This window comes from Pungitius pungitius, chromosome 5, assembly GCF_949316345.1.
Source record: "Pungitius pungitius chromosome 5, fPunPun2.1, whole genome shotgun sequence".
NCBI classification, from domain to species: domain Eukaryota; kingdom Metazoa; phylum Chordata; class Actinopteri; order Perciformes; family Gasterosteidae; genus Pungitius; species Pungitius pungitius.
In genome coordinates, this window is record NC_084904.1 from 11,644,479 (window position 1) to 11,657,070 (window position 12,592).

At 40.2% G+C, this 12,592-nt stretch overlaps 5 protein-coding genes and 2 non-coding genes across 8 annotated transcripts; 3 read left to right on the top strand and 4 right to left on the bottom strand.

The window, feature by feature from the left end:
* Positions 1 to 305: 305 nt before the first annotated feature.
* pxmp2 (peroxisomal membrane protein 2) lies at positions 306 to 2,258 on the top strand. The gene is made up of 5 exons (XM_037483120.2): positions 306 to 513; positions 883 to 1,005; positions 1,127 to 1,289; positions 1,418 to 1,537; positions 1,620 to 2,258. The coding sequence occupies exons 1-5, from the start codon at positions 404 to 406 to the stop codon at positions 1,686 to 1,688; spliced, it is 585 nt and encodes a 194-aa protein (XP_037339017.1). The 5' UTR covers positions 306 to 403; the 3' UTR covers positions 1,689 to 2,258.
* Positions 2,082 to 3,570, bottom strand: isg15 (ISG15 ubiquitin like modifier). Its single transcript, XM_037483122.2, has 2 exons — positions 3,433 to 3,570; positions 2,082 to 3,332 (listed from the first exon to the last, which is right to left on the bottom strand). Exon 2 carries the CDS (start codon positions 3,321 to 3,323, stop codon positions 2,847 to 2,849), a length of 477 nt encoding a protein of 158 aa, XP_037339019.1. The 5' UTR covers positions 3,324 to 3,332; positions 3,433 to 3,570; the 3' UTR covers positions 2,082 to 2,846.
* Positions 3,571 to 4,806: 1,236 nt separating this feature from the next.
* On the bottom strand, positions 4,807 to 6,421 carry LOC119225334 (polyubiquitin-B). Its single transcript, XM_037483123.2, has 2 exons — positions 6,284 to 6,421; positions 4,807 to 6,183 (listed from the first exon to the last, which is right to left on the bottom strand). The coding sequence occupies exon 2, from the start codon at positions 6,172 to 6,174 to the stop codon at positions 5,698 to 5,700; it is 477 nt and encodes a 158-aa protein (XP_037339020.1). The 5' UTR covers positions 6,175 to 6,183; positions 6,284 to 6,421; the 3' UTR covers positions 4,807 to 5,697.
* A 1,236-nt stretch (positions 6,422 to 7,657) lies between these two features.
* Positions 7,658 to 9,351, bottom strand: LOC119225501 (polyubiquitin-B-like). Its single transcript, XM_037483394.2, has 2 exons — positions 9,144 to 9,351; positions 7,658 to 9,043 (listed from the first exon to the last, which is right to left on the bottom strand). The coding sequence occupies exon 2, from the start codon at positions 9,032 to 9,034 to the stop codon at positions 8,558 to 8,560; it is 477 nt and encodes a 158-aa protein (XP_037339291.1). The 5' UTR covers positions 9,035 to 9,043; positions 9,144 to 9,351; the 3' UTR covers positions 7,658 to 8,557.
* Positions 9,352 to 9,484: 133 nt separating this feature from the next.
* On the bottom strand, positions 9,485 to 11,372 carry gatc (glutamyl-tRNA amidotransferase subunit C). 2 transcript variants are annotated; one of them, XM_037483392.2, is made up of 6 exons: positions 11,254 to 11,372; positions 10,977 to 11,074; positions 10,822 to 10,872; positions 10,458 to 10,599; positions 10,218 to 10,321; positions 9,485 to 9,828 (listed from the first exon to the last, which is right to left on the bottom strand). In XM_037483392.2, the coding sequence occupies exons 3-6, from the start codon at positions 10,853 to 10,855 to the stop codon at positions 9,767 to 9,769; spliced, it is 342 nt and encodes a 113-aa protein (XP_037339289.1). In that variant the 5' UTR covers positions 10,856 to 10,872; positions 10,977 to 11,074; positions 11,254 to 11,372; the 3' UTR covers positions 9,485 to 9,766. The 2 variants fall into 2 exon arrangements, with proteins under 2 accessions (XP_037339289.1, XP_037339288.1); XM_037483391.2 differs by having other exon boundaries at positions 10,458 to 10,627; positions 10,977 to 11,356.
* Positions 11,373 to 11,438: 66 nt separating this feature from the next.
* Positions 11,439 to 11,511, top strand: trnak-uuu (transfer RNA lysine (anticodon UUU)). Its single transcript has one exon. It is a non-coding gene; the product is annotated as a tRNA-Lys (tRNA).
* A 391-nt stretch (positions 11,512 to 11,902) lies between these two features.
* trnak-uuu (transfer RNA lysine (anticodon UUU)) lies at positions 11,903 to 11,975 on the top strand. The gene has a single exon. It is a non-coding gene; the product is annotated as a tRNA-Lys (tRNA).
* The last annotated feature ends 617 nt before the right edge of the window (positions 11,976 to 12,592 follow it).

The following is a 12,592-nucleotide window of genomic DNA, read 5'->3' on the forward strand; positions in this document are numbered from 1 at the left end:
CATGGATCACAGATATGGATAAGAGGAAAGGTGATGGCATTTATCTATTGCAGAACCATATATAAAGAATACTGCTTTATTGTTGAGCTTTAATTAAGTGAAGTTATTAATGTTGTAAATTTCCATATTCTGGTGCAGGTCCTGTAAACACGTCTGTTTTAACATCCTTTCACGGATGTACCCTCGCTTGCAGGTCTGCAGCTTAAAACCCCTCTAGAGTCGATAATAGTGTTCAACTAGCACCCTCTGCCGGCTGTTTGTCACGTGGACGCAGAGGCGTGGCCTCGTCAGTGACGCAATGCTGATGGCAGGAAGAGGCAGCCCCTCTTTTTAAAAGAAACCTCGCTGCTGTCAGTTCCGCTTGTCTTGTGTTTGTAATGTTTGTACAGTTTAACAACCGATAATGCCTGTGGAAAGCCTGCCGATGCGGAATGCGTCCATTCAGATCCGTTTATTACAACAATATCTGGTTCTTCTGAAGAAAAACCCCATCCTTACTAAGTCTGTGACGAGGTCTGTAGCTCCGCTTCTTCACTGACTGTAAGCGGTCAGTTGTTGTGCAGACTGGTGCTGGTTTTGTTTGATTTCTTCCCTTTGAAGGTCATAAATGTTGTAATTTACTAACTACATAAGCAACGTGCAGTTTATTACTTACTGTATTATACACGATAACTCATGTGTTCTTTCTCTATCGTTGAATAGACCACTTTGTTTGCCTTGACCTCAGGTTGCAGCTCTGTGCCAGCCAATCAGCATCATGCACATACATTTCCTCCCCTAACAAGCTTTTGACACATATTTGATTCGATTGGAGTACCTTACTATCAATGTACCCGATGCATATTGATTGTTGTATTTGTTGTGTGTCCTTGATACTTTCAGTGGCATCCTCACAGCTTTAGGAAATCTCCTGTCTCAGATTTTGGAGGCCAGAAAAAAGGCCAACAATGGAGCTCTGGTCAATCAGATTGACCCAGCTGGAGCTGCGCGCTACGCCATTTATGGGTGAGAATAAATCATCTAGCCATGGCTCGTGTACAAAAGGAAAGACTTGAGTGTAGGACAATGTAAAATGTGTATAATACATATATTTTGTAGTTACACTATTCCTTGCTGTCTATTTCAGATTGGTCATTACAGGACCGGTGAGCCATTACTTTTACCAGCTGATGGAGGTGTGGCTGCCCAGCACAGACCCGTTCTGCATAGTAAAGCGTCTGCTGCTGGATCGGCTGGTTTTCGCCCCCGGCTTTCTGCTAATTTTTTACTTTGTTATGAACATCCTGGAGGTAGGTCATCTAGGAAACTCCATCCTTGTCACCTCATTGAACACCAACAAATGCTCTGGGACAAAGTTGGGGTGATTGGACGTTAAAAAAGAGTATCCTAATATATAATCATCCCAATCTATGTTCAGGCAAAAGGGTGGAAAGACTTTGAAAAGAAGATGAGAGGAAGTTACTTCACTGCTCTGAAGATGAACTGGAAAGTGTGGACTCCCTTCCAGTTCATCAATATCAACTTTGTGCCTGTCCAGGTACGTTTCACTGGCCCCGTGTCATTGAACTAATAATGAGTCACATACTTAATGATTAACGCCGTCTCTTTTTTGCTTGCAGTTCAGAGTACTGTTTGCCAACGTGGTGGCCTTATTTTGGTACGCCTACCTTGCGTCAGTGAGGAAATGAACCTCCCCTAGATCTCTTCACTGAAAATGAATCTGGAGAAAACGACTTCACTGTGGCTTCAGCATTTGGCCGATTACTGTACTACTGTTTATGTAATGGACAATAATTCTCAAATGCAGTAGTCTTAATGATTTCTAGTTCAAGCTACCATAAAACTGTCATGTTGGATACATAAGTATTTTTGTAATTACATAGCAGAATACATTACATTTTTACAGAGCCCTGACACATTATCAAAATACGTAATTTAAACATTTAATTATGTGATTAAAAAAAGTGTCTTATTAACTGAAATAATGTGAATTTAAAAAAATCTTCTTCTGATTTTGTTCTGTACAGAGTACAGCTCCACCCCCTGAGCAGAGAAAATGATAGGCAGGAAACGCGTAAGGAGACATTTAAAAGTCATTTTTATTAGTTTTTAACAATATCCACTGTTCATAATGCTGTGTGTATAATACATTTGAACTGCCAAAAAACAAATAAAGCCTAAACACGTGCCTGAGATGTTACAGAATACAGCAGCCTACATTGAGGAATGCAATACAAATAAATTAAAACTAAAAGCAATTTCAAGTTCGATGTTTCATTTAAATCCAAGGCAGGAATGTTAAGAAAAGTAACTGAAAATATGTGAACCACAAGTGTCCTCAACCTCCTCCCAGGCGTAAAGACAGGTCGATGGTGCTCGTCGCCTGGACGCCGTAGTCTGACAGTTTACTCTGGTCCTGCGACATCTCTCTGCTCTGGTGAATGAGCCTCTGCTGGTTCTCTGGGACTCCCAGAGTCTTATTAACTGAAATAATGTGAATTTAAAAAAATCTTCTTCTGATTTTGTTCTGTACAGAGTACAGCTCCACCCCCTGAGCAGAGAAAATGATAGGCAGGAAACGCGTAAGGAGACATTTAAAAGTCATTTTTATTAGTTTTTAACAGTATCTAGTGATCATAATGCTGTGTGTATAATACATTTGAACTGCCAAAAAACAAATAAAGCCTAAACACGTGCCTGAGATGTTACAGAATACAGCAGCCTACATTGAGGAATGCAATACAAATAAATTAAAACTAAAAGCAATTTCAAGTTCGATGTTTCATTTAAATCCAAGGCAGGAATGTTAAGAAAAGTAACTGAAAATATGTGAACCACAAGTGTCCTCAACCTCCTCTCAGGCGTAAAGACAGGTCGATGGTGCTCGTCGCCTGGACGCCGTAGTCTGACAGTTTACTCTGGTCCTGCGACATCTCTCTGCTCTGGTGAATGAGCCTCTGCTGGTTCTCTGGGACCCCCTCTCTGGCCTTCACCCGCCTCTTGAAGTGGCCCACGGTCTCGCTGGGTTTGATGTCATAGGTGGTCAACTTCCCCTTTTCGTTTCTGAGGAACACCTGGATGGTCTCAGGCTGGGTCACCAGCAGGGACACCCGGGCCCCGGGGCCCAAGCCGTAGTGGCTGATGGGCTTGGAGTCGTCGTTGAGGGGGGTGCTGTTGCCGTTTGTGAAGACCAGCTTCTGGGTCTCGTAGGCGACTCCCAGTTTCTGCTGGATCCGTGTTTTCAGAGAGCCCACCGTGTCCTGGTGGTCCACACTCATGTTGTGGGACGTCCCGTCCAGCATAACGATGTTTAAATTCATCATGGAAGAGATCTGAAACATCATTGATTCATATGAATATAAGTCCTCTTCAAAAGAAAGTCCACTTACCACAAAGTGTTTCATCCCAGCGCAGACAAAGACAGATTCTTACCTTGTAATAACTTTATCAGATTCTTGTGGAGAGCTGCAGTCCGAGGTGAGGGAGAAACAACCGATGTGCTCGAGCAGATGGCTCCACTGTTTATATAGTCTGCCTCAGCTGATCGACACACGCCCCTTCGCTTAAGATTCGTTTTCCCTTTTACTGCCTCTACAACTTTCGGTTTCTATTCTCCCATCATGTTGTCGTTTTGTTTTGGTGACGTAACAGCCTTGAGGTATATTACGAGTTTACAGGTCACACCTGATACCTGGCATGATACGTCATGACATATTTTAAGACAGATATGGTATCACGTTTTGTTTGGAAAACAAAACAGAAGCAGAGAACAGTAGGAATTAAGCATGTTTTTTATAGAAGTTCAACAACACTAGAAGGAAAATTGGAAACACTGTTGAGATTATAATGTAAATCCCTAACTGAAACAATGTACTACCATTATACAGGACCTCTGACAGGGTGGAGTACTTTAATGTATTGTTACTTTTTTAATGTATTTTATCTTAGGCATTTATTTACGGTAGTCGTTGCATTTCCGGTTGCGCTTTCATTTTGAAGGTACGAAAACCGGAAATGATCAGTTAGAAGCCGGAGGAAAACTAAAAGACGATGACAGCACGCGATATGATATTAAAGACGGAAAAGGGTTACGGTTTTATTAGTTAAGCACCTGGTTTACATGGGCACAGGTTCTGACGGTAGCATCCCTGTCTGAATAATGGTGTGTTCTTTAAAAGACTTATGGACCATTAGTGAAAGACTCCAGACCATTATCCAGCCGGGTTGCTACAGTCATTGCTGTGAATCACTTCATGTCACAAGTTGCCAACACCCTGCTCGCTAAAGTTTTTAATAAAATGATACTTAACTAAAACAGGACTTTCAATTACTGTCAACACTGTCAAATGAAACCGAAAAATAACAAATCTAAATGAATGCAGGGGTTTTAAGTTTAGACCAAAAATACACTTTTTAACCCATGAGTGTTTCAGCATGGTGGCCCTCTCCTCCCTGTTTGGAAGAGTGTCTTCCAAAGAGTGTCTGTTAAGGAGATATTTGTTTATACACCTGCATAAGGTCCAAAATAATAGTGATGCTATGAATCCTTTTATGTTAAACATATATACATATTACTATCATTCAAATGAGAAATAACTGGGATTGTTTCATCTTCCAAATGATCGCACAGAGGCTCTGTGAGAAATTAGACAAATCAATAATATGATGAGGGAATAATAATGGTCCTAAATTTTAAGTGTTGCTTTGTTGGAACTGTTGTGGAATATTTCATCAAAACTAGTTTGGGAGAAGAGAATGATTTGTTTCAATGTTTGTCTAATAAAAACACAGAGTCTTGATGAATGATCAAAGTTGTAAAAGGCCATTTATTGCTTGCAAGCAGGAGGTCAAATACACATATTACGGTGCTCTGTGGAGATGGCGTCTCAGAGGTCAAAACGTTTTTTTACACACACATGAAGGCCATCCTCAGTGGCAGGTATGAAAAATTGCAAACCAAGTGTAGATAAGAACTAAGGTTAAGATGGCGTAACAGAGGTCCTTTGTTGGAGCGTTTGTGTGAGAGCAAGTTGACTCGCCCTCCTTTCTTCAGACACACCTGCAAATGGAAACCTTTAAATCACCCTGCTTTTCGCACATTACTTCAAAGCAATTATAACTATTTTGGCATTATTCTGTTATAACATCTTTTTACCATTACAAAACAGTAACTATTAACGCAAACAAACTGTTAATGTCAGATAAATTTCTTCTTCTTTTTTTACAATATCAACCCACACTGATCATTGCATCTATAGCTACACTTTGTTCCCATACATTGGTTTATTGTATGCTAACAAGTAAGGAGGTTCTAACACTAATATGCTTCATTATCATTTATTTCTCTATTCATTTCAATACTTTTGTATTTCTCTACATGTATTAATTTTGCAATGATTTGAAATTATAGGCTTACAGGAAACGTGAGGAGTTGTGCAATTTGACATTTGAAAGTCATTTTTATTAGTTGTCCAGTATCCAGTGATCATAATGCTGTGTGTATAATACATTTGAACTGCCAAATAACAAATAAAACCTAAACACGTGCCTGAGATGTTACAGAATACAGTAGCCCACATTGAGGAATGCAATACAAATAAATTAAAACTAAAAGCAATTTCAAGTTCGATGTTTCATTTAAATCCAAGAGAGGAATGTTAAGAAAAGTAACTGAAAATTTGTGAACCACAAGTGTCCTCAACCTCCTCTCAGGCGTAAAGACAGGTCGATGGTGCTCGTCGCCTGGACGCCGTAGTCTGACAGTTTACTCTGGTCCTGCGACATCTCTCTGCTCTGGTGAATGAGCCTCTGCTGGTTCTCTGGGACCCCCTCTCTGGCCTTCACCCGCCTCTTGAAGTGGCCCACGGTCTCGCTGGGTTTGATGTCATAGGTGGTCAACTTCCCCTTTTCGTTTCTGAGGAACACCTGGATGGTCTCAGGCTGGGTCACCAGCAGGGACACCCGGGCCCCGGGGCCCAAGCCGTAGTGGCTGATGGGCTTGGAGTCGTCGTTGAGGGGGGTGCTGTTGCCGTTTGTGAAGACCAGCTTCTGGGTCTCGTAGGCGACTCCCAGTTTCTGCTGGATCCGTGTTTTCAGAGAGCCCACCGTGTCCTGGTGGTCCACACTCATGTTGTGGGACGTCCCGTCCAGCATAACGATGTTTAAATTCATCATGGAAGAGATCTGAAACATCATTGATTCATATGAATATAAGTCCTCTTCAAAAGAAAGTCCACTTACCACAAAGTGTTTCATCCCAGCGCAGACAAAGACAGATTCTTACCTTGTAATAACTTTATCAGATTCTTGTGGAGAGCTGCAGTCCGAGGTGAGGGAGAAACAACCGATGTGCTCGAGCAGATGGCTCCACTGTTTATATAGTCTGCCTCAGCTGATCGACACACGCCCCTTCGCTTAAGATTCGTTTTCCCTTTTACTGCCTCTACAACTTTCGGTTTCTATTCTCCCATCATGTTGTCGTTTTGTTTTGGTGACGTAACAGCCTTGAGGTATATTACGAGTTTACAGGTCACACCTGATACCTGGCATGATACGTCATGACATATTTTAAGACAGATATGGTATCACGTTTTGTTTGGAAAACAAAACAGAAGCAGAGAACAGTAGGAATTAAGCATGTTTTTTATAGAAGTTCAACAACACTAGAAGGAAAATTGGAAACACTGTTGAGATTATAATGTAAATCCCTAACTGAAACAATGTACTACCATTATACAGGACCTCTGACAGGGTGGAGTACTTTAATGTATTGTTACTTTTTTAATGTATTTTATCTTAGGCATTTATTTACGGTAGTCGTTGCATTTCCGGTTGCGCTTTCATTTTGAAGGTACGAAAACCGGAAATGATCAGTTAGAAGCCGGAGGAAAACTAAAAGACGATGACAGCACGCGATATGATATTAAAGACGGAAAAGGGTTACGGTTTTATTAGTTAAGCACCTGGTTTACATGGGCACAGGTTCTGACTGTAGCATCCCTGTCTGAATAATGGTGTGTTCTTTAAAAGACTTATGGACCATTAGTGAAAGACTCCAGACCATTATCCAGCCGGGTTGCTACAGTCATTGCTGTGAATCACTTCATGTCACAAGTTGCCAACACCCTGCTCGCTAAAGTTTTTAATAAAATGATACTTAACTAAAACAGGACTTTCAATTACTGTCAACACTGTCAAATGAAACCGAAAAATAACAAATCTAAATGAATGCAGGGGTTTTAAGTTTAGACCAAAAATACACTTTTTAACCCATGAGTGTTTCAGCATGGTGGCCCTCTCCTCCCTGTTTGGAAGAGTGTCTTCCAAAGAGTGTCTGTTAAGGAGATATTTGTTTATACACCTGCATAAGGTCCAAAATAATAGTGATGCTATGAATCCTTTTATGTTAAACATATATACATATTACTATCATTCAAATGAGAAATAACTGGGATTGTTTCATCTTCCAAATGATCGCACAGAGGCTCTGTGAGAAATTAGACAAATCAATAATATGATGAGGGAATAATAATGGTCCTAAATTTTAAGTGTTGCTTTGTTGGAACTGTTGTGGAATATTTCATCAAAACTAGTTTGGGAGAAGAGAATGATTTGTTTCAATGTTTGTCTAATAAAAACACAGAGTCTTGATGAATGATCAAAGTTGTAAAAGGCCATTTATTGCTTGCAAGCAGGAGGTCAAATACACATATTACGGTGCTCTGTGGAGATGGCGTCTCAGAGGTCAAAACGTTTTTTTACACACACATGAAGGCCATCCTCAGTGGCAGGTATGAAAAATTGCAAACCAAGTGTAGATAAGAACTAAGGTTAAGATGGCGTAACAGAGGTCCTTTGTTGGAGCGTTTGTGTGAGAGCAAGTTGACTCGCCCTCCTTTCTTCAGACACACCTGCAAATGGAAACCTTTAAATCACCCTGCTTTTCGCACATTACTTCAAAGCAATTATAACTATTTTGGCATTATTCTGTTATAACATCTTTTTACCATTACAAAACAGTAACTATTAACGCAAACAAACTGTTAATGTCAGATAAATTTCTTTTTTTTTTTACAATATCGACCCACACTGATCATTGCATCTATAGCTACACTTTGTTCCCATACATTGGTTTATTGTATGCTAACAAGTAAGGAAGTTCCAATGCTAAAATACTGTATTATCATTTATTTCTCTATTCATTTCAATACTTTTGTATTTCTTTACTAATTTCAACATGTATTAATTTTGCAATGATTTGAAATGATAGGCTTACGGAAACATGAGGAGACGTGCAATTTGACATTTGAAAGTCATTTTTATTCGTTTTTAACAGTATCTAGTGATCATAATGCTGTGTGTATAATACATTTGAACTGCCAAATAACAAATAAAACCTAAACACGTGCCTGAGATGTTACAGAATACAGCAGCCTACATTGAGGAATGCAATACAAATAAATTAAAACTAAAAGCAATTTCAAGTTCGATGTTTCATTTAAATCCAAGGCAGGAATGTTAAGAAAAGTAACTGAAAACATGTGAACCACAAGTGTCCTCAACCTCCTCTCAGGTGTAAACACAGGTCGATGGTGCTCGTCGCCTGGACGCCGTAGTCTGACAGTTTACTCTGGTCCTGCGACATCTCTCTGCTCTGGTGAATGAGCCTCTGCTGGTTCTCTGGGACCCCCTCTCTGGCCTTCACCCGCCTCTTGAAGTGGCCCACGGTCTCGCTGGGTTTGATGTCATAGGTGGTCAACTTCCCCTTTTCGTTTCTGAGGAACACCTGGATGGTCTCAGGCTGGGTCACCAGCAGGGACACCCGGGCCCCGGGGCCCAAGCCGTAGTGGCTGATGGGCTTGGAGTCGTCGTTGAGGGGGGTGCTGTTGCCGTTTGTGAAGACCAGCTTCTGGGTCTCGTAGGCGACTCCCAGTTTCTGCTGGATCCGTGTTTTCAGAGAGCCCACCGTGTCCTGGTGGTCCACACTCATGTTGTGGGACGTCCCGTCCAGCATAACGATGTTTAAATTCATCATGGAAGAGATCTGAAACATCATTGATTCATTTGAATATAAGTCCACTTCAAAAGAAAGTCCACTTACCACAAAGTGTTTCATTCCAGCGCAGACAAAGACAGATTCTTACCTTGTAATAACTTTATCAGATTCTTGTGGAGAGCTGCAGTCCGAGGTGAGGGAGAAACAACTGATGTGCTCGAGCAGATGGCCCCACTGTTTATATAGTCTGCCTCAGCTGATCGACACACTCCCCTTCACTTAAGATTCGTTTTCCCTTTTACTGCCTCTACAACTTTCGGTTTCTATTCTCCCATCATGTTGTCGTTTTGTTTTGGTGACGTAACAGCCTTGAGGTATATTACGAGTTTACAGGTCTCACCTGATACCTGGCATGATACGTCATGACATATTTTAAGACAGATATGGTATCACGTTTTGTTTGGAAAACAAAACAGAAGCAGAGAACAGTAGGAATTAAGCTTTTTTTATTTTTATTTTTTATTAAGTACTAACAACACTAGAATGAAAATAGTTGAGATCATAATGTAAATCCCTAATTGAAACAATGTTCTGTCTTTGCAGTGAATCACTTCATGTCACAAGTTGCCAACACCCTGCTTACTAAAGTTTTTAATATAATGATACTTAACTAAAAAAGGATTTTTAATTACTGTAAAAACTGTCAAATGAAACTGAAAATAACAAATCTGAATGAATGCAGAGGGTTTAAGTTCAGACCAAAAATACACTTCATAACTCTGAGTGTTTCAGCATGGTGGCCCTCTCCTCCCTCGTTGGAAGAGGGATATTTCCTGTGATGAGAAAAAACCCCCACTAGTTATGGATCTCCTCATTTACACATGAAAGGAGTCAACTTTGTCATTGCAGGATATCACCTTGAGTTTATTGAATAAATGGAAACGTGTAGATGAGAAAATGCTAAGATACATAGCCTCATTATAAAGTACATGTATAAGCGCAGACAGCAGTATACATGAATGAATAAACTAAAGGTGAGATATACAGTAAGGATGGTAGTATAAATGTGGGAGGGGCACATAGTAAGTGTATGTCCATAAACAAGCAGGCATTGAGGCTTCATTTTGTTTTTTTAATTCATAGTTGTATTCATAAATCATCTCAAGAATCTGGAAATCGACACTATCGTTTCAAAATAAATGTATTCAGATAGTTTCCTTACCTGGTGGTGCCACAAAATATTCTTCAACTGTGTTTTTGGAGAGCTGAAGCAGTTCTTCAGCACAATCTCCTTCCATTACTTCATCCTCCCTCAGTTTTAATGCCCTGAATGTGCATGGACAAAACATAATTGCATTTAATAACACAGGCTTATCACATATATTACAGTATTTGGATATAACTGGGAGTAAGAAGCCTGCATGCAAATGTCAGTGTGTTACATTAACTCTCCGTACCATACCTGTCCTCCAGAACTGAATCCATTGGTTCAACCCCTGACGTGTCAAGAACATGAAGCTGATCTGCAAATCGTATAGCCTTCTCCAAACAGGCCAGTCCCTGTTTGGTGCGAAAATCCACCAAGGCCAGTCGCTCCAGTTTGTCTACCAGATCAACAGGGATATGGGTAGGCTGTAAAGTTAATGTAAGTTGTAAGTTATTACATCCACTAATTTCTAATCAGAAAACACTCTTGGGATGTATGGCCCATAATTTGACCTTTGGTATTTGCTTATCTCTATCATGATGTTTTGTTTATAGGAATTATGTGGTTTAGTCTTGACGCCCCTGAAAATAAAACACTCAACCAGTCATGAGGGCATTACCGGAGGAAGCTGGTCCTCTGGTATTAGCTCCCATGTAGGAACCTCTGGTACCTAATAGAGAAGACACAGTAACGAGACAGAGAAGTCAATGTCCTGCATTGACCACACCACACACAGACTGCCATTGAAATAATAGTCATTGGTCTTTATTCTACCTGGGAGTGGTGCAGTTTAGAGCTCAACACACGCGTTACATTTGTGGTGTAGTTCGGCAGGACGTTGTTTCTTTTGTGGATTTTATCCACGTTTGCTACTGAGTGTCCATAGTTTGTTAACAGGTTAAATGAAAGACGAGTGATTGTTATTGACACGCAACGACATGAGCTTTTCGCAGCGAGACTATACAGCGACATTTTCACGAAACATAGGTCACTAGTTGTGCCCGAATTTGATAAACAATGGTGTCATGATGTTTTGTGTTTAATAACTCACCAGTAGGGTCAATGCTAGGCTAAACTAGAATAAATATAGCTAACGACTAGCCGTGGTTAGCCTGTGGTAGTGAAAATGCTATGAGCATGACGAGGGAAAGCAAGAGGTTCCACTTCCGCTTTCATCTAAAACTTAGACTATTGGTAACGGTTTATATAGAATGTGGTAACTTCACCTATCAGAGCGCCCGGATAGCTCAGTCGGTAGAGCATCAGACTTTTAATCTGAGGGTCCAGGGTTCAAGTCCCTGTTCGGGCGGACGTCATTTTTCTGTAATCTCAAATGTATTCCAATCTGTCGGCATTATCACTTTTTCTAAATCGGACTGTTGTTCACCAAATTTGACGGTTTTGTATTGTTTTCAACCGGTTTCGTATCGACCATAAAACATCGATAGTCGAGTAACAAGTGGAGTTCCCCTTCGAGCAATACCTTTCTTTCTTTTTGATAAAATCTGAACGCTTTTCCAAATTAATGAATGAATGAAATCACAGAATGCAACTGCAATAATATGCATGCTAGGAGGTGATACGGGTTTGTCCGCCCGAGGTACCCGCGGGGATCTCACTTAAAAGATCACCAATCAACGTAAGATGAGTGATATTTTCTTTGTTAATAAATACACTGTCGGACAGCACCGGCCTGCGGAGCCCGGATAGCTCAGTCGGTAGAGCATCAGACTTTTAATCTGAGGGTCCAGGGTTCAAGTCCCTGTTCGGGCGTACCTGTTTTTAGTTTTCATGCTAAAAGTAATACACACGTCATATGTCAAATGCTGACACAGGTAGGAATGCAACAAGAAATAGCGCTTCACTGAGATTATTAATAAATCAGCTTTGTCCACCATGTATTTCTGCGGGACTATCTTTCATATCTATCAAGGTGTGGACATGTAAATGAGTCTGCATGTGGGTCTGAAGGAGATATTGGTTTATATACCTGCATTAGGTCCAAAATAATAGTGATGCTATGAATCCTTTTGAGTGAAACAACTATACATATATTAATATAATTTGAATGAAAAAATAACTAGGATTGTGTCATCTTCAAAAATGATTGCACAAAGGCTCTGTGAGAAATTAGACAAATCATTAACATGATGAAGGAATAAAAATGGTCCTGAATTATAAGTGTTGCTTTGTTGGAATAGTAACTATTACCACAAACAAACTGTTATTGTTTGATATATATATATATTTTTTTACAATACAGACCAACACTGATCATTGCATCTATACCTACACTTTGTTCACATATGTTGGTTTATTGCATGCAAGTTAGGAAGTTCTAACCTTCATGTAACGCTAATATGCTTCATTATAGTTTATTAATAGTTTTG